The following is a 26,388-nucleotide window of genomic DNA, read 5'->3' as shown; positions in this document are numbered from 1 at the left end:
GTTGAACAGTAGCGGTTGAAGATTTCCTGCTTCCTGCCATGTCTAGCAATTTTCTTTTTGGATTTAAGCGCTTATGTTAATCACGTATGAGTTACAGTTTTGGTATTTGTTTTTGTACGTGATTAACATAAGCGAACTTTGGTAGTGAGGCGTATTAGCTGACTCATATAATTGTATCTTCTAGTTTATCATTGGCTAACGTATATAATGTTCTGGTATTTAATTGGTTCTGTTTTGTTCGTTGCACTGAAAACGTAGTTAGTTGACCTCATATAGAAAGCACATGGTATGTAGAAGAAATTTGATGCCAGACTGTAGGAAGCGAGCCTTTTGTCCTTTTGAAACAAATCCTTTTGTTTTAGGGAAAATCTCATACGCTATTTGCAAGAGTGAATTGCCCATCAGTCGGGAGAGTCAGAGGAAATGAGCTTAAAGTAGAGATGTAAAAGAATGAATGAAATTAAGAGCAGCTAACGGGAACTTGAGGTTTTTCCTCGTCGACTTCTACGATGGTTTATGAGATAGAAGATAAGAAATTTAGAAGATTTCTTAACAGTAGCAAAATCGTAAAGTCTTGTTGCTAACCGGCGAAAATTCTTGAAAATTCTTGAATTTAAATGAGAGTACTAATTTTTCAACAATTTCACAGATAGACCAATGAAGGACCTCTGGTATTTGAAACCTTTTGCCCAGCATGAAACATGAAGATCAGTTGTCATGATATATGATATTGCATCTGCTTCTACAAGTGTTTAACATTTTGCTAGTAAGCGTTAACTATAAAACTATAGTAAGCAGAAAATTGTGTGACCACCAGTGGCGTAGCGTCTATGTATGCTACGCTTGCGGCGCAAGCGTAAAAATTTATAGACAAATTCTAAAATTTTTGCAACACTTTCAATGCATAACAATTTCCGCAATAAACGGCTTCTCTTTCTTGTCATGAGCAGCATGCGGTGAACTCTAGCGCCAACAGGCCAATTGGCTATTTTTCCAAGTAAACAGATCGCTAAAAATTATGAAATTCGAAAAATCTGAAAAACTGAAGCCCCTCCACATCACTCTTTTTGCCTGTTTAAAATAAGAGAAACATGTGATGCTCCAGTGCAGCTTCAGTGCAACTCGAGAGAAGCTTCTGAGAGAAGTGAGAATTTTCCGGACTGGAGCTTGCGGTCGGCCTGAGCGCAAGCCTTCCCAAATATTTGATAATACAACATTTTTCTACCTATAAGCTGCTTTTTGCGAATACTCTTTGCGTGATGCATCATTTCAAATCCAATTATTTTCCTTTCTTTACTTTGTGACTGTTGAAAAGAGAAAAAGTTTCGTCAAAGTGGGGTCAGAGTCTATTTGTCATGATCCGCATTCCGTAATTCAAGTCAAAAGGCTTGCCAGTATAGTCAGAATTTACGGACCAGGGCATGCGGTAGACCTGAGCGCAAGCCTTGCCAAATACATGATGCTTTGCCGGGACTAACTTTCTGAAACTTTACACATGGAAGCATCTTCAATTCTAACAACTCTCACAGGTCACTATTTTCATCTTCGTTAACTATGAGAGTAAAAAATGAGCAGAAACTGTTGCTCCTGTTCGCTTAGGCTCTGCAGTGTGTTAACAATTGCGCAATGTGGAGAGCTCCTTCTTGCGGGAATCCCCAGCTTCATTATAGCATAAAAAATTCTTACATTAGGTGGGCATTAGGTGATGCCTTTTCTTGAGGAATATGAATAAGAATAAAATCTTTTGCGAAGCAGTTTTAGCACTAGGAGTTATTCTGAAAAGTCTTGCTAAACAATTGAGCTTTTTTCAAAAACTGTTCGCATGGGTGATAATTTTTCCCTTGGCCCCCCTTCACTTTCCAACCTCTATCGGAGCCTCTGATGCTAAGAATAGACACCTTGATTGATTAGAATTAGAGTATAAATGATTTGTTACTTTGAATATCAAAATTTGCTATCACGATTATCATTAATTACTGCTTGTATTTTTAAGAAGCTGAAAATACGATTACATTCATTCAACATAGTTGTATATTTTATGTTACCGCATGCCTAAGTTCTGCGCTCACGCTACGCCACTGGTGACCACGCCCTTCAGATTAGTTTATAATGCATTTACATTCATCCATTCATAGCAGATCAAATCAATGCTTTTAATAGTCATAACTAAAGCTTCATTGCTTTGCAAAAAAGTGGGTACATTATTTTGGATAAAGATTTTGCCTTACGTTTTCCGTTTTACCATGCAACTGTGAGCCTCGACTGGAATTCTTCTCCAGAAATGTTCAACCTCGATGTGGAGTTTGATTACCAACAACAACAAACTGGATCAGTGAAATTCAGCAATTTCGAAAAAATGGCAAAAGAATCTATGGAGGAATTGAAGCAAAAATTAACGTCGTTAGAGGGTATGCGGCATTATTTTAAATGCATCTGCTAGGTCTATTTTAGCTTTTGCACTTTTCAGAATTTGTATTCAGTGTTTCCAGCTAGAAATATTTGAGTTATTATGACTGTATGAGCATTATCCAGTGCCAAATCTGCAGAGCGTGGCAGTTCTAGACAAGATCTTATGTGTGCCAGAGCAAAGAATGCTGACTTAGTGTGCAATATGTGCACACTGTTCAGTTTTGGTCCAATATGTGCAGCAATCTTCTAAGGCAAAATATGCAGCCTAAGAATTTTTCAATTTGCCACACAATGTGTGCACAGCAATTATTTCTGCAAATGCGCTTTTGAGCATTCCACATAATTTTGACTTGAGATTATAATTTAGCACAAGGTCAATCATATGTTTTGTATGATTAAATTTGCGTTATTTTGAATCCTTGTACTTAGTAAAACTTCCAGGTTGGTGGAAACTGGGTGTGTGATTGAAATGTGGATCTAACCTGCACATACCCACAGTTTTAATGTGTTTGAATATTCAAGCAGGCAGCCCTAAATCTCTTTGCTGGCATCTCAAACTCAAACTCATAACATTTCTTTCACAGCAATAATCAACTACTACATTTCTATTTAATACTTGAACCACAAATAACATTCTTTTTTTACAAAAAAGAAAAACTACATACAGTAGATAGTTTGAAGTTTGGTATGTTTGCTGTCGGACATATGAAAAGAACTCATGAAACTCTAGCTTTTTACAAACCAAAATAATAGAAGCAGTTCTTGTGTGCATTAGACAAGCCTCTGAAAAAATCTTGTGTGTGCACATTCCACACTCTGCAGACTGGATCCAGTGTGCATTCAAGTTTCAAGTTTCATTCATTATCAATCAATCCTAAATACAATTCATAAACAAAACTCTACAACTGAGATACATAAAAGCTGAAAACTAATAACAATACTAAAAAAAATGAAAAAATTAATTTACATGATTGAATTTAAGATTGACTGAGGAGCTCCCTAAGTAGGTAAACTAATCGAGAGAGACCCAAACCCCCCCCCCCCACACCCCATTAAAAACTAAGAACCAAAAATTATTTTAAAAACAAAGACAGTACTTATGCATATGCAAGTAGTCCAGCCTGGTTAGAAAATAATTAAAATGTTCTAGTGGGAAGTTGTTAAGGCTGTATTGAACAAAGTATGGCCTAGGCCTAGATGATTCAAATGGAAAGTACATAGGGATGCATGGTTTTCTTGACTGTTGCTGGCATGATGTCATCATATTAATTTTCCGTACCTGGCTGTGCAATAATATAGATGTGCATTAGAGATAAACCTTATTGACATGCTATATATTACATTATTGTTATATGGAACCCATTTTTTGAGAAACTTCTTGGGGGTCCTTTTGGTGCCTAAATGCTTGGGGGCCCTTAGTTTTGTGCTTAAAGGTGCACATCATGCATTCTGCCACTGACACTTTGCCTTTTTAATAAGCGTACTTCAGTTTTAGTTTCATTCATTTATCAAATCAATTTTGAGGGTTATTGTGTAGCTTCCCTTAGTAACCTTATATGGAGGAATGGATGCATTTTATTGCCCCCTCCCCCATATATGCCCCTATCCAGAAATTAAAATTTTTAATAAGCCCCCATCTTAACATGAAAATTTTCAACAAGCAGCAGTAGCACTGGGAAAATATACCATTTTAGTCAGTGATTAATAACACATTGAGCAGATAATGAAAAAACTCAAACCAACACAGGAATGATGAAGAAACTTCTGAAGACAATAAACACATCAGTATTTTTGACTGGAATATATTTTTATGCTTTGATTTATACTTTGGTTTTCTGTTTTAGAAATAGTTTTCGTAAGTAAAATTGCAAATCTTCAAAACTTTGAAAAAGCTACTCAACATGCTAATTTTTGTGTCACAACTTGGAGATAATTTTTAGAAGCCTATTCTTTTAAAAGCCCCTCTCAAAAAGCCCCCAGGCCTGGCCGTAAGACTTTTAACAGGGGAGCAGTTAACAGCTCTCCTAGAAGTATTCAGGTGAGCTATAAGAATAGAAACAAAGGAAACATTGATTTCAAGGAGAGCAATCTCTAGCTCCCCTCCAGCGTTTGAGGAGAGCCTGGAGGGGAGCAGGAGCTATGGCTCTCCTCAAATGGTCAGGCCTGAGCCCCTATCAAAAAAATACCTAAACTGATAAATCCTTAGTTGACCAATCAGAGGACTAACAGTAGATGTAAACAAATTCAATGTAATGCTATTTCTGCAAGTCTCACAAGTGTCAACATTTTGAATTTCTGAAAAGTTACTTTTCAGAATTTGAATAAAAAGCGCTGACAAGGTTTTGAAGTTTAATTTAATCGGGTTAGACTTTTTAATTGTGCATTATGGCTTGAGAAAAAAGGTTCAAATCTTGATGACAATGTTACTTTCCAATTTTTTTCAAACCTCTGCAATATTTTTACATACCAGTGTAGTTAAATATTACACAATGCTGTTTATATAGCATATGTGTAAATAGATTGCTTATGGTTGATTACAATTGCATTACAAGTCTGTTTTTATATTTTATTCTTTTTAACCAGCATTTATGGTAACTATTAAAGAACACACTGAACTAATAAAGAAAAGCAAACAGAAAGAAGAGAGAAATGAATTGCATATGACAACATCATCAAAAGACACAAAAGATATCTTAAGTTTCAAGTTGAATTTGTCATCAGAAGTTGATAAAGGTTCTACTATAGATGTGAGACATTGTAAAGGACCCCCCAATGACAAACTTAAATTTTCAAAAATATTCACAAATGATGACAAAAGAACAGTTCATGATTCATTGGGACAGCACAGTATGTCCATAAGTACTTCAGCAAATAATGAAGATTCAAGTAAAAGTCTTTCAGAGTTGGCAAAATATATATGGAGGGAGAAAAACACCACCAAAGTCCAATCCTTTTCTTATGGAAAAGTGATACCTGATTCTCAGAAAAGCTCTGTTTCCAAGAACAGCACTTCATTACCCGAAGTAACTTTACAATCAAAAACCTGGAGAAAATCAATTCAGACAGAGAATTGTGCCAGTTCAAATAAAGTACTAGATAAAATCAGCAATAGCTCTACTGAAGATATACCAAGCAAATCATTGAGAGATTCAAGTGACGAACTCTCAATTTTGGCCAGAAAAACCTGGATGAATGCAAGAATCCATAGCAAATCAGGTGTGTTAAACAGAGTTAATCAACCACATGAAGCTTCGTTATTTAAATTGCAAAGGAAGGTAAATCATGACAAAGTGGCCAAAAATTCTTTGGAGGATAAAATAGAGAGCAAAATTGAAAGGACACACTCCAGTGCAAAGCAACTTTCAGAACTTGCAAAAGCTGTATGGAATCAAAACAAAGCTTCAAGATACTTTGGAAGATTATATAACCATGACTTGAAATCTTTAAAATATCAACATAAAGATTTCAAGTGGAATTCAAACAGAAATCCTGAAGGGCCTTTTAAAAGCTGTACATTTTTACATAGAAGGAAGCATTATGTTCTACATAACAGTATATTCAGAATGGTTAGAACACCATTTGCTACAAACAACAAAACAGAGGTGATTATTTATTATCAATGAAACATTTGATGTGTTGATGACATCTTGCTGACATTTTAATATTTGGCCACATTAAATATTTTGTTATGGCTAGCATTTGAAATTCTTTATACAATTCCTCAGTGATTCCCACAATGAACCCAATTTGGTCATCTGTGTTCTCAAACCGTTCAATGATTGTTATATGCTCCACTGCAAATCAAAGTGTATATATTGTACTGGTCAGTTTATTAATTTTGTTACCTGAAAAGATTATCAAAATTTTTCGCTTGACTTTTCAAAATTAGATTGTAGATCAGTCCTTCAAAAATCTTCAGGAAAACTTTCTGAACAAAAGTGAGAAAAGTTACCCTTTAACGAAGACTATTCTAAAAAGTCAAAGGGAAACTTTTGTTTTGAAAAAGCTAGTAAAATAGCACTTGTGGGGACACTTATTTTCTCCTATATCAGATGACCAAGAAAGGATTTATTATTAAGGAATTATTGTTTAAACCATTTGCTTTAATACTTTTCACACTTTTTGTAGAGTGTGCCATCTACTCAGACGTCATGGAGTATAAGATATTCAAATATCCATCAAAAGAGAAGCTTCATTTATAGGTTTGAAATTATATTCTTATCCATCTGATGATATGGCATGCAGGTCTTGCTCTATACAAAATGAAGTTGCTCCATAGGATGAGCACCTAGAAAACCCAAGGCGCCCTATTTCAAGCCTCTTTAATACAACTTTATGAGGAGTGCAAAATGTCGCAAAATTAGTAGGAAAAGTAGAAGTTGGCTCTTTTTTGGCATTGATAATGGGGATTGAACTCCCATAGCACTACACCACTGGGCCCTGAGTATGATATAATATGGTGCTTATTTGCATACAGTATCATGTTAACAGGTCTTAGCCAATATATACACACGCACATTTTAATTCTAAATCTCAAGATGTCCCTACCTATGGTAGAACAAAGCAACCGCAACCTTTATATTTTCTAGCTCCCCTGTGAATGTATTATTGGAAAAAATGCTTGTACTTGCAAAAGTTGTGGCAAACTCCAAACAGTCAGCGGGAGGGATTAATGACAGTGTGTCATCTTAGCAAAAACGAATCAAACATTGTATGTTCAAACAGAAATGAAACATTTTCAAATATAATTGCGTTTTCAAGTGATTCAACTCTCAAATTGTTTTAATACGTTATTTTGTATTTTCTTTGCATTGAAAATAATGTTTCTTTTTAAAATGTATTCTTGTATACCTGGTCTTAAAACAAACCTTGTATAAAATTGAGGATAAAATGTGGTCAAAAGATTAGTGGTAAAAACTCTTTTGCAAATCTTAGACACGATAATATTTGGAAGTGACTACATTTGAGGTCTTCTAAGATGTTCAAACGCTAGAAAAGTTTATAATAGCTCAACTGTTAAACAGCACTCTTGAAAAGTTGTTTCATGTTGACTAGCTCAACAAACCAAGCTGTAACTTTCTACTCCTGTTTGTAGTGCTAATTTGTTTATTATTTTCTCCCAGAAATAAAGCTTTTCAAATTAAAAAGCCTTGCTACCAACCCATTCAAGTTTATTTAAGTAGTTCAATGTTCATTTAAAACAGACAAAATTCAAGTTCTATTGTCAATCATAGATTATACGTTTTGACTTTCAGGCGACAAACGTTTTTATATAAAAAGTCGAGTAATCAAAATAGGTAAGTGCAGATTTATATTCATTAACTGCTGCTGGTGAATCAAAGTTACTCTGAAAATTTTCGTTATCTTTTGTATATGTTGACATTTTAAGACACTTAAAAGAACTAGGGATACTGTTTCCATTGTTAGCAACAGTATCCAAGGGTAGATTTTTGGGGAATTCTTCTTATATTCACTAGCCTGGATTGGTTTGAATTTGTTTCAGTACTGTCAATTGCCAGCTTTTGCTAAAGCATTTTTAAGTACATAGCCCCATTTTGGCATTTTTTTCCAGGTGGGTTTCTAAGAAGATAGTCAAGGACACCAAGGTATAGTTTGCTTGCAAAAACTGTCTGATTGCCTTTTTTATTGCATTGTCTGATGTTCAAGGACCAAAATTGTCAAATCTACTCAAACCCGTCAACTCTTTTGATTTTGCCAGGAGAAATGGTTACTGTGAGATTTAGCAAAAGGTCTGAATCGCATTTGTCGATCCAATATACAATAACTGTGAATTGAAATGAATTTTCTTAAATCCACCAAAGACAAAATGAAAGCCCTGAATATGGTAATGTAATGATCTTTTGCTTCTGTATTTTAGTTGCCTCAAACTGCTCCAAGATTTGAAGCTGGAGGTAACGGCAAGACAGGTATCTTCGCTTCTTACTTACTCAATGCTATGCTTGCCATTTACCGTAAATTCTATTTTGAGCTCCCCAGGGGGCTTATTGCTTTTCAGCTAATAAAGTCAGGGACTTATAACAGAGGGATGGGGCTAAATTGGGAGAGGAGGCTTTATAAATATTTGTAATTAAAAACCATTTATAGTGATTAACTAATTTTTTGTTATTTGTGAAATTAAAAACATCAAATCAGCCTTCTACATTAATAGTATTGTCATCTTCATCAATTATTAATTCTAAAATATCTTCTTGAGCCATGTCGCCTTCTGAAATTGAGTCAGCTTTGAGTACCAACTGCTTGTAATTAAAGTAAATTGCTCTCACATGGCACATTAAATCTTTGTCTTCGGATCCCTCATGACTGGAAGAAACACATGTGAAGTTTAATTTGATGAGAAGTATTGAACAACAATTGATTAAAGTTTACTTTTTCAAATCAGCAAAAAAAATTTTTTTTGGGGGGGGGGGCAAATTGAAAGGGGAGCTTATTAGATTTTTCCTTCGGAAAAGGGGTGCTAATAAGAGAAGGGGCTTAATTAAGAAGGGGGGCTTAAAAGAGAATTTACAGGAAGTTTTTTTACAAATTGTTATGATAAATCTATGCTGATAAACAGGTGTGTTTGTGCCATTCATTTTTCTAACCATTTTCTTTATCTTATATAAAGATAAGAAATGTATTAAAGCTGAAAATCATACAATTCTTTAGACCAATTATATTAAGTCTGTATTTTTATCTTTATTTAATGAAGCTATGTCCCTGCTTTATCTTTTTGCATTATAAAATTACAGAATATTTTCTTTGCATTCCAGATAAGAGACATGTACCGTTTATCTTCACAAGTGTTAGTGGAAATAAATTCTTAACAGATGTGGGAGGTCACAGGTTGAGAAAAGCCTCATTAGAAGCAACTACACATCTACCTGGTAAGTGAGCTGGGTTAACATCCTATTGTACGAAGTAAATTATTGCCTCATATTTTATTTGTTGATATTTCACTCTCTCAAATGACCTAATGCAATCCAGAGGAGTAGATAATATCTTATTTGTTGATATTTCACTCTTTCAAATGACCTAATGCAATCCAGGGGAGTAAATAACTTTGGACACCTAAAATGTGAAGTAAAAAAACAAAGCAATATTGACTTAAGGCGACTGGATGTTGCTAGACAAAGGCTGTGCCATCTTCTCTCTCTTCCTGTCCATTCAAACCAGATTTTGCATTGCATTGAAAGAAATATGTTTACTGGAATCTTTGATCAAAACTATGACTTTGTTTTTCTTAATTAAACCTGGTGCTAAAAAAGCCATCCAAAGTTAAAACTGATTTTCAATTGACAATGTGATTTCATTATCTGCTACTTCATTTTGTTGCAGATCACAACTTGCTTTGTTTTACTTCAGATAGCAAGCTATTTGATCAAGGTGTTTCTTACCACTTACACATTGATTAGTGTACCAATCAGTCTTTCTCTTGCATGAAGCTCTACTTGAGAGGGGGGAGGGCTGTTGAGAGTCATTAGAAGGGGGAGGGCTGTTGAGAGTCATGAGAAATAGAGATTGGGGAAAAATTTTCCCCTATTTGGCGACTGCCAGACGATTTACTGACAAGCTCAAGAAACGCTGGGGACATCACACCACCTTCACCTTCTCTCAGCTGGGCCTCAGTAATGGGGACATCTGGAACTTATGATATAGAATAACTGATCCTTGCTTTTTGCCCTCTTTTTGCACCCTTTCCTATCACTACTGATACTAATATTTTATCGTCCTTCACACATTATCTCCATGGTTTTCAGTACATCATTTCTTGTATGCATTATGAAATTGATCAGTACTGATTTTCTTCAGGTACTTCAAAAGTGTATCCAGTCAAAAAGTCGATGAAAGATTCCAAAGGGGTGAAAAATGTTACCAGATATAAGATAACTCGCAGACAAAACTCAACAACAAATCTCACTGCAAAACTGGCAGCAAGGTTTTATTTTCTCATTTATATCGATTATTCTTTTTCAAGCTATTCTTTGTACTACAAAATTATACATAAATTCTCAACCTCTCTAATAAGGGTTTCTTCTAGAAGCAGATCGAACACTAGACGGACATTTATATCAGCAATTTATATGAATTATGAAGTTTCAGGGTTCCCCTTGATTTCTATCTGCACAAATTTAACTATTTGATTTTGTTTTAACAGTCGCATTGTGAAAAGACGTTTTGCTCGACTCCATCAACAAAACTTGCGCAAATTTGTAAAGAAACAATACTGCATGTTTTACAACCGGTTCGGTATGCAATAATTTTTTTCCTCAAGCTGTAATTTACCAAACTTCAATCGCCTCTTCTTGTGTTTTTTCAATGAAGATTCATCTTCTCGTGTTTTGCAGGGCTAAAAAGTAGGCGTACGGGCGTGCGATCGTACCCAAAGATGAAGCTATCGTACGCGAAATTATAACAGCAAGTACTATTTTGTACGGTAAAAACGTCGAGAAAAGAAAGCGGCCATACAATCAAACGATAGAAACCCGAGAAAATTACAGTTATTATAGAAAAATTATTTCTAATCGTATCTACCTTGCCTTCTTTGCAGCTGCCCTTAAAAACTCCCACATTATAAAAGATATGTAAGCTTCTCGGCATGTAACTTTCGGAAACATAGCCATCCTGGAAAGACCTGACCCTATTGCCCCTTTGACCTCTTTGATCCCAACAGAAGTTTTATTTATGAGATGTTTATACCGGGAAAAATTGCTGTTCTTGGTAGTTTCTGGTCCATCCCAATTTTAGCGTCAACATATGAATGTTTTGCTTACCTTTTTATTTTTAATAGTAATATTACAGAGTTTTAATAGTAGCAAAGACTTTTTGTTAAGCATGTATTTATCTATTTAGGCAAGTGTAAAAATGGAGATTCTTGTAAGTTTCTTCATGATCCTGATAAAGTTGCTGTTTGTACAAGGTTAGTACACATTTCCGATACTCTGTGTTTTTGCCAAATTTAAGCTGTACTAGATTTAAGCTGTACTCGTCGCTAATAATAGATTTTTACTAAGTTTGTCTTCTCAATTTCTATTTTTTAGATTCTTGCGAGGAACTTGTAAAAACCAGAATTGTTTATTTTCTCATAAAGTTGATAAAAGAAAGGTAAAGTGTATTCGAGGTTGTCATATGTCATTTGTCTCTTTAAATAGTCTGAAACAGGTATTAGTTTCATACGAGAGATCGCATTGCAATAGATTTTAAAGAGAAGCCATACTCAACATTGTTGTTTATCTAGTTGAAGACCAGCTTGTTGAAGAATATCTTTACCATTTATTATACAGATTTGTTAATTACCACTAGCGTTTCATTACGAACCTGGTTTTCTGGTTTTTTGAATTCCTTGCTCTCTAGCTATGTGTGAAAAAGGAAATACAGGAACGTCATTGTATTTTAGATGCCAACCTGCTCGTTTTTTCTCAATGGTGCTTGTCACAAGGATGATTGCCCGTATGCTCATGTCAAAGTTAGTTGCACAGCTGATATTTGCAAAGATTTTCAAAATGGGTTTTGCCCGTTAGGAGAAGAGGTAATGAGCCTATGTTCTGTTGCTAGCTGTTTGAATTAGAATTTATAATAACTAGAATTGATTTTCGATGTAGCTGCTTGCTATAAACATTATGTACAAAGAGGATTTGATTCCTTTGTCATTCATTAAAATGAGAATTGGTCGTTTACTGTAAATAAGCTGAAATATAGTGAAGAAAACCTCAGTCTTTTCGAAATCTTTTCGAAATACCATAATTGTGATCAAGCCATGACTTTCTCCTAATTTATAGCTTTAATACTCTATTTTAGCTGTCCATATGCGGTTTATTAATGTAGTGCAAAAGGAATTTAATTTTCATTTTGGATTTTCATCAAAATTTTCTCAACATAATTGCTAAGAGCTCTAGGATGTCTTGCCCACCTGCGTTAGTTTCAATGTTAACTTGAGCCTTTTTCAATGTATTTATATGTTCATGTTAGGTTATTCTTGAATGGGGCCTTTAATGTCTCTTTTTTGCGACTCTTTGTACCCCATTTTTATTATCATAGTGTCTAAAGCGTCATGTGCTAGAGTGTGAACAGTTTTCTAAGACTGGAACATGCTCCAGTGGACGCAAATGCAAATTATTTCACCGGAGAAGGAACAAAAAGAGAAGGCGAAGCTCTTCATTTTCCGGTACAAGAACGCCAAAACCTTTCGTGAAAAAAATCAAACTGATAGAATCTAAGGATGAAGCTGACCAGTCACAAAGTAAGGCATTTTTATGTTTTGCTGACAGATTTTGTCAATAAACGAAACAAGAAAGCTCATCTTTCTGCTTTTATTGCAAAATATTTACACGTGTCGTACTTGTTTAGAGAGTTTGGACATTTTGAGTTCTAATCGGTCCTGAGAATTCTTTGTAACTTTTTTAAGAACATCATTTCAATTTCTCTTTGTTTTATAAAATTTATGTTATTTGATTCCAACCAGAGGTCCACTCACCAAAAATGTTCTCAATTGGCCAACCTATGGCTAGGTGGTTGTGGACAATCAGCTTTAATAAGTATCGCTATTTTATTAATGGTGGTGAAAATGCATGCTAAAGTGTTTCACTAGCAATACTTGCTAATACAAATTTCCTCTTTTCACATCCTCATAAAGTTAGCGAGTTATTTTCTGCTTTCCCGCTCTAATTCTTTTATTGAGATTCTGTAATTAATTTATCAGGATCATCACTGCCTTGTTACAGCAACAAAGTAACAAGCATATGTTGTTAACTATTCAGTCAATAATATTTATTCTGTTAATAGATACCGCAGGCGACAAGCTGCAGATCAAACCGTCTTTTGCCTTGGGTAGAGACCCGGAACGGTATGCCTTGCGGTTTTGTTATCTTCTTACGATAGTGCTTTTGGAGTAGAGCAGATTTTTTAGCGACACTTTCATGAACTCTTTAATTACAAAATACATCCTAGCAGCAATCTTGAAAGCTCATCTGCAATTTAACCAACATTTTCGTTACCTATAGGCCATCTGGTAGTCTTACTTTGGGCTTGGCCAGTGAGAATTTTATTAAACCTAAGAAATGTTTAAAGTAAAGAATAATTCGATGGATGTATAGATTGCTTCAAGTTATATCGATAGCAAATTTATCAAGATAAATGGGATAATTTTGCCTACACGAAGCAAAGGTTTGTTTAAAAAAAAGTACAGATCTCTATATCTTTGTTAGTACTGGCTAGGACATGGCATGTTCTTTTTGGTAGTTAGAGGTTAGCGAGCATTTGTTCCTTTCTTTAGACCATTGGATGGATTTTCGAAATTGAGAAGAAGAAGATTCAATTGGAAAACTGAACGAGAAGAAGACCTAGGATTTATGACCAAAGCAGGACGTAAAAACGAAGAGGAAAAATAAAATCTGGCAATTTTCGAGTCAGTGGCTGTCATTTTTTGTACCTTAACTTAACTTGTGCTGTGTATGAATTAAAAAGCAAAAATAATACATTGAACCACTTGATTTGAAGTTATCTGCAGAAAATCCAGTATTCCTTTTTAGGCAGCTTGAAATGTTTCACTTTTTATGGCTTGGATTCACTTTTTATGGCTCGGAGGCGAAGCTGATCATTTTAGTATATTGTTCAGCGAGAAGAGATGAAAAAAATAGATTCTTTTGCTTGTTCAAAGAAGTTTTGTTTATCGCTTGTCATTTGGCCGGAACTGGCTTGTGGCAGAATTATCACGTTAACTGCAGGTACGCGATAACAACGCTAATAAACAAAAGATAACGTTTGAAACGAGTTCCGTATTTTAGGGGCTCGCTCGCTTAACCCTGCTTTACCTTCGACAAATCCTTTTTCATCAATTCGTGTCAACTTTTATCCATTGTATGCAAAGTTTGACAAGGATCCGTTCTCGGGGCTTAGACTTGTATTACCTGTAATAATTACTTCTGTTCATGGGGTATTCAGAGTTGGCATCGAGAGATCTGTTCAGTGCAAACTGCATTTAAGCTGCCGAACCGGCTAGGGGATTCGGATTTTTAAAAGATTCTGCTACAGAGAGAAATAGAAAACTTAGAAAAGTACATAACAATAAGTGGTATTATTTCCTTGAAAACAGCATTAAGGTTTAAATTATTGCCGCCATATACTGAAACCATTTCGGTGATGGTTTTCGTAACCTTTTGAGGGGCGTTTGTCTTTGATGGTTTTTTTGAAGGATGATAACTTTTGCGAAATAATAAGTTGATAAATTAAAATTATTTAATAATAAAACCCAACTTCCTTATTTAGAAGCAACCAAACTTCGGAAGAACTCCTTTGTTCATTTGCAGGTACATCTTCTTTGTATGGATAAAATTGGACCTTGATATGGCTATCTCATATAAAGTGGGGTGTAAGGATAAAAAATTTACCCAAAGGAAAAACCAGAAGTGCAATGAGTTTTCTTGCAGTTATCAGCTACCAGTTACCTTTTTGATTTGCTGCTTGAACTCGAAGATGGCAAGATATTTGAGAATCTAGCGTGTTTTTTGTTAACATAAAGTTTTAAAATAAGGTGGAAAGTGACAGTGTTTAAATGTGTACCCCAGATGTCGCTAATACGCTTACATAACCGGCATGCTTAGCGGCAGCTGTCTTTAGATTTTGATAGTGTTTTGCATTTTCATGCAGTACAAAATTAGGCCAAATTTGAAAATATAGTCGCAATGCATGCCGGTTGCGCAAGAGCCTTTAAAGATACGAAACAGCTGACTAAATTTAAAAACAAAACAAAAGGCAGATAACAGCGTGGATGACCACTGATTACCAAATGAGCCTCATTGTTTATCTCTCGTCGTTATCTGACTGCCCAAGCGCCACTGCTAAGAAATTCTTCGTAAATCTATTGAAGCAAATACTTGTGCTCTTTGTATTTTTACTGTCAAATTTTCAAACTATATTTTCTATTTTATAGTCTCAAAAATAAATTTAATTGCATGTCAATAGACAGCGTTCCACCATAGACTGACATGAATTGATATGATCATTTCCACGAGTAACAATTGGCTATCTGATGTAACCTAAGGCTACACAATTCCTGCTGCAAGGTCATAAGGCATGGTATGAGTTATCTTAGATCTACAAGATTTGCTAGCAAAGGTGACCCAATCTAACCTTAAAACATATTGGGCAAATGCTGAAGCTATATGTCTAGTATATAATTGGTCACGTTCATTGTTAGATTCATTGCTTTACTTTGACATAAGCACAATAGTTATCTGAGCTGCTCTTTTCTGTGCAGTGACGAAAAGTTCTTTAATTAAACCTCTCTACTGAAATGCCACTGTTAAGTTTGTAATTTTCACTTTTAGGTAAAACACTTTCAGTTTTCTACCAGCCAAAAGTGTTTAGTTACAAACCAATTTCCTTTTATACCAAATTTGACTCAGTTTCTTAAAAAGGCTTCTGTGAAATGCAGAATAGATATGGTTTTGTGATCGAGAGGGTAACGACCAACGATAATATTTGGATCAAAGGTCAGACGTGTTTGTCCTTGCTGTTCAGAAAACTGTCGTCTTGACCGCGGTTTATTCATGAATAAAGTCTGCTTGGGGACGCAGTTTGCTGCAGAATGCCTTAACAATATGGTATTTTGTGGCTTGCACGCCCCAGCGCTCGAAGCATTAAACGCGCCACCTGTCAAGAGTCAAGTGAAGGAATGCCGGTATCCGCCATCTGGGCATGCGCTGATGAATGAGTTCGTCAACCTACCAAAACAGAAGGTCGCGAAATTCTTTTGGAGGAAGAACTCTGCCTTGGAAACTTGTTGTATTTGAAAACAATGCTCGATGTTATCGAACAATTGGTGTAATGGTGATTTAATTTCGATTCCTGACCAGACATGCACGGAAAGAATCCATGTTTTATAGTAATAGCACTTTGTTTTTTAAATGCTCACTTGGAAATTTGCCAAGCAAGAGTGAGTAAAAAAGAAGCATCGAAGAAAAAATTGTGCTTTACCGTTATTGGAGATATTGGTGGAGTCCCACATTATCCTTATTCGACATGGAATCAAAGAAAAGTTGCAGACGAAATGGCGAAGGTATCCTAGCATTTGCTTTTCCAATTGGATTATTATTTTACCTTGATTCAATAGATAAGCGTTTACATAGCTAGGTATCCTAACTAAGCTCTTCAAAATGTTAATTAAAAATATTATACAATAGCCAAATAATTTTTCTAGTTTTTAAGTTTCAGTCTATCGATTTGTCAACAAAAATTATGTTTCTGCAAAAATATGATACCAATATAAAAATACTTTGCTTTCAATTGCTCAGCCCTATCTTGTTTCAATTTTTTTCGTATTTTTGGTGAGTTTTATAAATAACAAAGCATATAAGCTAATCAGTGAGTGTTACTTTTCACAAAGGGAAGGGTTATCCCAGGTGGTGGTTTAAACCTGGTATTTTTTCAAAAGGGTTGTTACTCATGAGGTTGAGGGGTATTTATTTTGTCATTTAAGGGATGTGGGAGTTACAATGTTTGAAGGCTAAAGATAAAATTTCAAAAAAGTTCAATAAATCAATGAATATCCCCTAATTTCATGGAAAAATTTTGTGCCTAAAGGGAGCTATTTGCCCTTAGCTCCCTAGGCCCCCTTCCAGTTGACTTTTTTATTGGACATTACATGAAGGGGCTAGGCTTTCTCCTAAAAAAAATAAAAGTTAATTGTCTGGAGCAGAGAAAGACCTCTGGTGTGGAGGGGTCATTGGCTCCCTTAACTAGTAGTATATTATAAAAGGCCCTGACCTGTCCATAATCTCATTGACATTTTTGTTTGACCCATCATATGATGTCAATGTTAGGTTTTTGGTGTTGGTGTGTTTATTCTTTTTTCTCTGTCTTACAGATCATGTCTAAAAAGGACTGCAGATTTATTGTGGCACTTGGTGACAACTTTTATAACTCTGGAGTAAAGGATGTTCATGATAAAAGATTTAGTCAGACATTTGAAAAAGTATATACAAAGAAGTTTCATTATGTTCCATGGTACTTTGTTGCAGGAAACCATGATCACTACTCCAATGTATCTGCACAAATAGCTTATTCCAAAGTTTCTCCTAGGTGGCAGTTTCCACATTTTTTCCATTCCAAAGGTAAGAACATTCTGAAATTCTCTACAGTAAAGATTCTTTTTTATTGTTTCTTGTTTTTCTTCAATCATACCAAAACCATTTAGCAAAAACCTGTGTGTCTATATTTGATCTAGCAATAAAGTGTTTCACCTTATCTGTTTGATGTTTGTTGTTTTCATTTTAATGTTTCAATTTAGAAGAACAACAGGAGGCCAAACAGTAGTGTAGTGAATCACCAGGTTTTCGAATGCAAGGTGCTGGACTTTGATGGTACAGAACTCTAGCAAGCCTATTATACATGACTGTGATGTTTTATTTTACTTCTCAATGGATTTTCCAAAGAAAGGGGTTTAAAAAAATCACATGTTTTCATTGTCAATTGAAGTTGAGACATGCCCTGAGATCCATAAATTACACAGTTGCTAGTCCTTTGAAATTATTTAAATTATAACTTTTCTTGAAATATTACTTTAGCTGTCTTACAGCTAACAGTCTTGGAGGTATACAGATGTGACTACTTTGTCTGCAATCCTTTTACTGACTGATTTACTTTGAAAGAATTTAAACTTTATTCTTTTTCTTATAGTTCACAAGATTCCTGGTACTGACAAATCAGTTCACGCAATCTTCATTGACACAACATTATTGTCACATATATGTGAAAAGAATAGGTAAGATATTTATTCTTATTTTACTCTCAATTGCAGGTCATGTGGGAGAATTCTTGTGTGGTCAAATTTTAAGGATCCATGCCCTTTTAAGGAAACACAAGATCATTATTCTTCTTGATTTCAGCTGATTTGAAATTTTTTTAAAAGTTTAATAACAGAAGTACCCCCCCCCCCCCACCCAATAGCATCATCATGTAAAAATTTTCAGATTTTCAGTTCAACCATAAATTCTATATTCTACAAGATTTTTCACTCACAGGAAATGGAAACTGATTTCAGTTGTCTTTTATATTCAAGAAAATTCCTGTTCAAGTTTTTGATGCCTTTTTCACTCAGTGTAACTTACTGTTATAGGAATACAGTATTGTATAAGTTTTTCAAATTTTAGAAAAACAGTTTAGGCAATTGGCATTCAGTTTATGCTTGTTCAGATATTAAAGAATTTTGTTTGAATATTTAGCTATTGACCAACCTTTCAATCCAGGCCCCAACTCATTTTGAGCTGTTAATTGAATTTGATTATTTGAAAACCTTAAAGTGATAACCAAATATTTAAAATAGTCTCATCTGTTGCTTTGTGCCTAGATACTGGAAAAATTGTATCTTTCATCATGTTGTGTTGCTGGCGTTTCACAACAGCTAATTCAACAAAGTAAAGCCATCTCAAATGCTCATAAAAATCTTAATTTTTCTACTACTTTTTTAGACGAGATAATGAGCCACTTGTTCATGGACAGTTACAGTGGATCACCAATGAACTAAAAAAATCAAAGTATGTTCATGTTTTTTTGATATTTTGCAAAGAAGTTTACATAAGCATAATATAATAAGCTAATAATATGGTTTATTTAGGATTAAACATAAAATCACCATTTTTTCCCTTCAGCACGAACATAGACCATTACTGAGACAAAATACAATTACAATGAATTCCATTCTTCGATTTTCTTTTAGTGCATGCTGCATATCTTTATTTGTTATAATAGTTCCATCTTATAGTATCTTGTCCTCCAGTCCATGTGGACTAGGTCCTTCCTTTTTAGCTTCACCTTGCCACAATTGTTGCAGTATGATTATAAGTATCTCAGGAACATGACTGATCTTTTCATTTAGGCTGAAAAAATGATTTTAAAATTTCTTCTGACATGAGTTCCCCTCCTAGAATAATGTCCCCCAAATTTAAGCCTCCAAAACGTCCTTTGAACTGATATAGGGCCTGAGCTTATATTCAGAATTTATGTTATTCAACTCACATGAATCCTCTGACTTTGCAAAGGGGAACATTTTACATACATTCAAGAACATCTGTTCCATCAGGCAGCAGGTGCAGTTCCTCTGCCCTAAAAAGAATATAGCAATTCTTGTTATTATGCTATATTGTTTTACCCATTTTTGCCTTATTGTTTAGTGAAACACTTTCAATATTTTGTGACTCAACAATTGAAACTGAATAAGCTTCAAACACTGCTTCAGTCTATCATGCCCTGCTTGCTTTACCAGAGTTCCTGTCCTTAGCAGCAAAGAGTCTCTTGTGCTGAGGTTCACACAAAATAACATCTTTAGTCTTAACTGCTTTTAATTATTTTAGATGGTCTGCCATTTGCTGTTTTCTCATCATAGACAAATATCAATTTTGATAAGTAGAAATTAAAATTAATTTAATTTGCGTTATGCATCAGTGGTTGTGCCAGGCTATTTTCATTTGAGTTCCTTTTTCTATAGGTCAGATTATCTAATAGTAGCCGGTCACCATCCAATTCTGTCAGCTGGTGCACATGGCAACAGTCCATGCTTGATGACTAAACTGAAACCCCTGTTAGAGAAGTATGATGTCACAGCATACTTTAGTGGTCATGACCACAATTTACAAGTAAGTTGGGTTGGATCTTTTTTAAAAGACTTAGCAAGTGACTTTCAATTTCTCAGCATAGGCAACATAGAAGAATAACCTCTGGAATCCAAGGGTGAAAACGAGCCTCTTCTGTCTCCACCATAGCACCATTTTTATGTATTTATTTTTATGTACAGTTTTTATGTAGATCAATTCCAAAACCACTAGATGAAAGAACAATCGGGCTCTGAAACTTGTTTTAGCAGATTCGGATTGTCTCAAAGATATTGCCTGATGGCAGAATTTCTTGTTTTAGCGGCATTTTTACCAAATCAGTAGGCATGTGGTACTGATTGGGCAACTACACCTGTCATAGGCTCGCATTTTTCTGATTGACCCTCATTCAAACGTTTTATACTCCGAAGAGTGTCAGATGAATAGCTTTAAGGAAGCACATGCTTTTTTATATAAGAACCAGTAAATTTAAGTTCAGGATGACTGCTCTTAATTTTTTCGAAAATCTGAGGCTGGATTGTTCTTAATTTATTCTTAATCTAATAGGGTGTAAGCAGTGCGAGTGCTAGGTTTTTCGCTCTAGAGAGGTGTTCAGGCCTCATTTGCCAACAAAGTGAGTGAGACAACCTTCATTTGCTGAAAAGTGTGAATATTACCGAAAAAGCACCCACACATGGCTAAAAATCCCCGATTTTGAGAAAAAAACGTTGTTCAAAACTGCATTTTGCAGAAGCTCAGCCTCTTGCTTCTTAACTTTTTCTTGTTCTTAACTTTGACCAATTTTGAGGCTCGTGTTTTTATAAAATTGTTCTTATAAAAAAAGAGTGTGGTACAAATGGGGCCTAAGTAGGAGCTGTTCTTAATATTTCACTATCTCGGTTTGTAAACAAAGTATTCTATTTTGAAATAAATCTAAATGCTGAATATACAATGCTGCAAAAGGTAAAAATTTAAGCCATTGTGCTTTTATTAGCATTTTGCCAGGACCGTCTAATGGGGATACCTCCATTTGTGTGAAGGTTCTTGTACTGTCTCTTTATCAATGCTGATAAAGCATCTTTTTGCAAGTGTAATTATTGCACGTATAGATAACTCTGCCATGGCACTGGTTATGGCAATTTCTCACGTAAAGAAAGGATCGCCCTAGACAGGAAATCATTTTCTGTTGGGAAAACGAGTGAGTGAAAATCTTCAAAAGAGTGTGGCAACCCTCCATCCTGGAGTCAGAGAGCACGCACATGGAGCGTCATCACCATTACGCATGCTCTTTGACTCCAGGACGGAGGGTTGCCTCACTCTTAAAAAATCTTTCTCTTGTTCATCTCCCCAACAAACAAGGATTACATTGCCTACCCAACATAATTGAATGTCCTTTGACACTTTAACCCCACAATCAGTTCGTTCTGAAAACCTACAATTATTTGTTTTTAAAGTTCTTGAAATGTTTCTTTTTCAGCATATAAGCGACCCAAAGTCAAATGTGGCTTACTTCGTAAGTGGTAGTGGCAATTTTTATAATGGATGGCATTCAAATGCTAGGAAACTTCCAAAAGGCTCTCTGAGGTAACTATTTTGTTGTTTTTGTATGTCAGAGACAAGTGAGTAAGAATTAAGAAAAACAAGGGTTAAGAACAATCTCTTTACAAACACAGTTTAATGTCTCATAGGTATGTTTTGTCATATCAACGGTTCCTGAGTTGCTGAATTTGTCATAGCAACTGTGGCCGAAACAGACATTTCAAATATCCTTTGGGGTCTTTTATAGGGATTATGATCAACTGGAAAGTTCCACGTCAGCATTGAAATTTCAACAGGAATCGTTTTTGAGTGTTTACCGCTGTCTGAATGAAAATATTATGATAAAGCATGAAACCTGCTTTTATCATGACTTGTTAGAAACTCCCTGATGCACCAAACATCGAATTAATGTGCTTTTTTCTTTGTAAAAGTTTTTATGATTGCCAGCAAAAATGCGACGATCTTTAACCCCACTGTGTGTTATAAGCAGAAAACAATATTTAACTGACAAATGCTTACATTGAGAATGAATAAATGTTAAGTAATTTAGACGATAAATATTTCAAGTTAAAATTTGGTTTCATAACCTTAAATTCGTAATTTAGATAAACCTAGAACTAAAATATTGAAGTTTAGAGTTGATTAAGGAGTTGACGGTAGCAGTTTAGGGTTAATTGTATAAGCAAGGGTTCAGAGAAGCGATTAAACTTTACCTGGACATTAGTCTTAAATTCTGGAAGCCCTCCTCCCCTGCATTAAAAGTTAGCCAGGCGAGGTCTCTGCGTGGTAAATCTCGTTTTTACTGACCTTCCTAACAGTCCACCATTTTAAGTTAACGTCTGCCATTTTATTATGGACTTTTTGAATTGATAAATTATGCATCATGTACTGTTCTCAGAACTTAAAGGACTCTTATATTAAAATAATCCATAAAATAGCTGCAAATAATTGTAAACTAAGTTGTTTAAAATGCTATTTTTTATAAACAGGTTCTTCCAAGGACTCAGTGGTGGTTTTGCACTTATGGATCTTAGTGACAAAGACGGTGAACTGACTTTTATTGACAGCGACGGGAAACACTTGTATAACACGAAAATCAAACGTAGAGACCGACAAACCGATAAACGAGAGGCACATAACGAAAAAACTGATTTACTTAAAAACTTTTTTCTTCATAACAAACAGACTGACGTTGTTAGTGAGTTTTGGAAATGGTTCAAACCTATAAGATTAAGGCGTTAATAGATCTTTAGGCTTTTGTATTGGTATGTGTATTAGGTATGAGCTGATAGGCTTTTAGTGCTGTTGAAATAGTTGATTCAAGTCGAAACAGATTAGGCCGTTGGCGAAGAAGACGATGTTACCGCATGTCTTAGTGATATTGTGTTATGGGCCAAGAGACACAAACAGGGAAATTGGGAACATTAAAAGAACCCAGTGAAAGCAAAGTGAGCAGATTCAGATAGCAACCTGTCAAAAAGGTTGTTGTGAGTAAAGCTTCCCTTTCGTGTTTTAATCAAGAGCAAGAATTGTGGTATAAATAGCGCCAGAGACGCATTAGCTCATAGAAATATTTGTTTCCCGAGAAATATTTTATGGCTAAACTAGATCATAAAGAGGCAAGGTGGCGGCAGGATTGTTGAAAAGATTTGTAGCATATTCGACATTTATGTCATTTTCATGCCATTCTGTTGGTCGCTGCCTCTTTGACTCAATTACGACCATGCTGTTCCGTTGTTGGTGCTCCTTTGGCCAGGTATACGCATTCCAAATCTCTTCTGGATCTTCTTCTAAGACAGATTTTGATTCTTGCGCGAATTTTTGATGCTCATGCATGCAATAAATGTTGCACCAGGCTTTAAATTGACTGATCTTCACAAATAGAAGACTCCAAGCTGAAGAGGATCCGTATTTATTGCTGTTAGACGCTTATTTTCTTGTTGTGAACGCAAAATCATACAAAATCCAATGGACTTGGAAAGCTCACCACGTGCTTCATAAATGTTTGTCTATCAGTCAAAATGTATTATTTATGCGATTCCTGAGGGCGAACATGCACATTGTTTCTGGTAAAGATTTTGTCCAGCAAACATAGCCTTCATCACCTCAAAACATTGGCACAGCTTACTGCCATCTAATGAAACGTACTCCATTCAAGCAGCAGAGAGTTGTTCTGTTCTGATTCATGTATAAAAGAGTTCTGAAATGACGGGCTTCCTTACCCTGAAACACACATTCAGCACACATCTGTGTTATTCGTTCTGATGACAAGAATAGACAGAAACAGCCAATAAGATATACCTATAAAATACCTTAATCGTGTTGGATAGAAAAGTGAAATGGATTCAGCACTAATTTTGAATACAGACACGTGATGTAGCTTAACATTGTTCATCTTGTGCATTTGAGACAGAGAATATTTCAACTTGATGGAAAGATTCTTATAAAGCAACTGAAGTTTACTAATTTTTGCATTGTTTGTATTTCCTGTGATTTTTGTACCTCTAACTGCGACACATTTCATACATCTGACATTTATTTTTACTTTTTACGACTTACATCCATTAAAAACACTGTTCTTGTTGACTTTTATATTAACCTCTATAGAACAATCTGTTATTTTATTGTCAGCTACATTTTGACACCCATAAATTTATTAAATATAAAAAACCAGGAGATATTCTGTCTCTGATTTAAAGCTGAAAGTTCAATGTCTCCTGATAAATCATTAATTTACCTTTCAAAATAAGATAATTTTAATTACCAACGAAGTTGGCGAGAAATTAAACTCAAATATTCAAACAGCTCATAGAAGTTGGTAAATAGACTTTATTGAGTTCATTTAACTAAATATTTGTAAGCAATCAAGATAAATAACCTTATTGTTTCTTTGGCTTTCAAATATGTAGATAATATCGTGAAGCTATGAGTTATCACTTGAAACTACGGTTATGCTTGTGTAACAGCGGGCATTGTAAATCGTGGTAAACAAAAGTCATAACTGCTAGTAACAAGTAGTTACTATAAATTTTAGGTATACCATTATATCATTTTCCTGTTTAAAGATTACGTTGGCTGCTTTTTGAGAATCGCCTCTCGTTGTGTTAATTTTAACGATGATGATGATAATGACTGGAACTGAAACCCAACTAAATAGCAACAGACATGATATAAACTGCATGATTTAAACAATTAATGGCTTTTGCTTCTGGGTAAGTTTGAAATTCCTATTCCTTTGAAGGACTCACTTTTGCAATGCAGCAAAGAATCTGCATCTTAAAAAAATTGCCTTTTAATCTTTTAATCTTTAAAACTCATACTGTTTAAAACTTTAAATTTAATTGGCAAATTTAATTGAAATTAAACTAGATTGACACCACTAAGCAAGGTAACCTTAGCCTAAATGCTTTTCATTTGATTAAATGTATTCATTGCAATTATTTCACCAGAAATTTTGAACTAAAAATTTCGAGAATTCTTGTCGGTTTAGGCCAAAGCATTTCTGACGTCATATTCAACCGGTTCGATATGTAAAAGTAATTTGAATTTTTGATGACATACTTTTTAAAATGCGAAAAATTTATTTCTTGAGAGAATTATCAAATTTTTATAAGGAATCTTTCAATGTTTATTTTGTAGCAAAAAAGAAGGCCGATATCATGCTCTTTTTTGCTTTCTTAGAATATCCTTGTAGCGAACAAGCTTAAGAACCAAGACACTTTACTTCTAAGCAAGACACTCGAAATATGCAAAATGAAAGATTCTATTATCTTTATATTAAGGTAAATATTTGGTTGATTTGATTGATGAATATTTTTGCATATATTTATCCAACTTTCAAAAGGAAAATTTCTTATCTAATTCGTTCGGTGAAGAGGTATTTTCATTGTTTATTTTTCTTTTTTCCAAGGCATTTCTACTCAAACAATGGGTTTGCGATTGTCTGTCTAAACAACAAACGGATGAAGGTCATGTTCTTCAATGGAAGAAATCATAAATTTCTATACAAGACGTATTTGTCCCGAAGAAAAAGGAAAGAATGAATTGCAAAGTGAAGGCTTTGTAAAAGCTGGCGTTGCATTGTAATACAATTTAATAAGTTGTTCCATTTCTCGACGATAATATATTTCCATTAGAAACGATATTTTTAGATTTATACTCTTTCATTCTGACGCGAGTTGGTCACTTTCGAAGTCAACGTCAAGGTCAAAGTTATTTTTAAGCTTGTTAAAGTGTAACTTGTAAAAAGTGTTTGGGGATTATTTCTGTAGTAGTTGATCACTATCTGGAATATAGCGGCGTATCACGCTGTTCTGAACTTTCATGTCGTCAGTATCAAAGAAGTCGACTAGCAAGTCTGGATTTCGTCACACATAGATTGTTTTATAAAGTACCATTGTAAAAGAAAATAGTCTTAGAATCGATGAAATATTGATAAACTGGAGAGATTATCTCCCCTTAAAAGCTACTAAAGATTCTTTTGAGTCATAATTTCTTGTTAAATGACATCATTGTACCAACCATAAATAGGACCAACCCAACAAAAAGCCCCATATCTCATGTCTCTGTTATCTTTATCAGTATTTCAGGACGCTTTTCATTTGGCAGAAGATCTTGCACGCGTCAAATTATGGGTCACGGTATCTAAATTAGATAAGTATTTTGCCTTTTGCGACCTTCAATTCTCTTTGAAACGCCCCAGCTCTAGTAAGTTTTAAGAAAATTTTGTGTTTTAATCCGTTATTTCTAAAAAGATAGAAGATTTTCTTGTTGAAGTAATGAGTAATGTTCTTTTTAAAAAAGTAGAAGTAGAACTTATTTTGAAGATGCTTTTAATCTCTGGAATACTGTTATGCGT

General features: G+C 34.8%; 2 protein-coding genes across 4 annotated transcripts; both read left to right on the top strand.

Moving 5' to 3' along the window:
• Positions 1-2,162: 2,162 nt before the first annotated feature.
• On the top strand, positions 2,163-15,860 carry LOC135690635 (uncharacterized). Of its 2 annotated transcripts, XM_089116047.1 has the most exons (16): positions 2,163-2,408; positions 4,993-6,011; positions 6,538-6,611; positions 7,665-7,706; positions 7,982-8,015; positions 8,288-8,336; positions 9,180-9,293; positions 10,219-10,345; positions 10,565-10,656; positions 11,260-11,326; positions 11,448-11,511; positions 11,804-11,935; positions 12,445-12,646; positions 13,189-13,249; positions 13,679-13,810; positions 15,732-15,860. In XM_089116047.1, the coding sequence occupies exons 1-15, from the start codon at positions 2,282-2,284 to the stop codon at positions 13,791-13,793; spliced, it is 2,319 nt and encodes a 772-aa protein (XP_088972173.1). In that variant the 5' UTR covers positions 2,163-2,281; the 3' UTR covers positions 13,794-13,810; positions 15,732-15,860. The 2 variants fall into 2 exon arrangements, with proteins under 2 accessions (XP_088972173.1, XP_088972172.1); XM_089116046.1 differs by lacking the exon at positions 15,732-15,860 and having other exon boundaries at positions 2,164-2,408; positions 13,679-15,720.
• Positions 15,861-16,261: 401 nt separating this feature from the next.
• Positions 16,262-26,348, top strand: LOC135690639 (tartrate-resistant acid phosphatase type 5). Of its 2 annotated transcripts, none has more exons than XM_065208245.2 (7): positions 16,262-16,462; positions 17,270-17,516; positions 18,082-18,166; positions 18,873-18,938; positions 19,889-20,036; positions 21,469-21,575; positions 25,441-26,348. In XM_065208245.2, the coding sequence occupies exons 1-7, from the start codon at positions 16,262-16,264 to the stop codon at positions 25,571-25,573; spliced, it is 987 nt and encodes a 328-aa protein (XP_065064317.1). In that variant the 3' UTR covers positions 25,574-26,348. The 2 variants fall into 2 exon arrangements, with proteins under 2 accessions (XP_065064317.1, XP_065064315.1); XM_065208243.2 differs by lacking the exon at positions 25,441-26,348 and adding an exon at positions 22,520-23,992.
• The last annotated feature ends 40 nt before the right edge of the window (positions 26,349-26,388 follow it).

This window comes from Rhopilema esculentum, chromosome 4 (assembly GCF_057945365.1).
Source record: "Rhopilema esculentum isolate cy_ngs chromosome 4, ASM5794536v1, whole genome shotgun sequence".
In the NCBI taxonomy this organism is placed as follows: domain Eukaryota; kingdom Metazoa; phylum Cnidaria; class Scyphozoa; order Rhizostomeae; family Rhizostomatidae; genus Rhopilema; species Rhopilema esculentum.
This window is presented reverse-complemented; position numbering and strand designations above follow the sequence as displayed.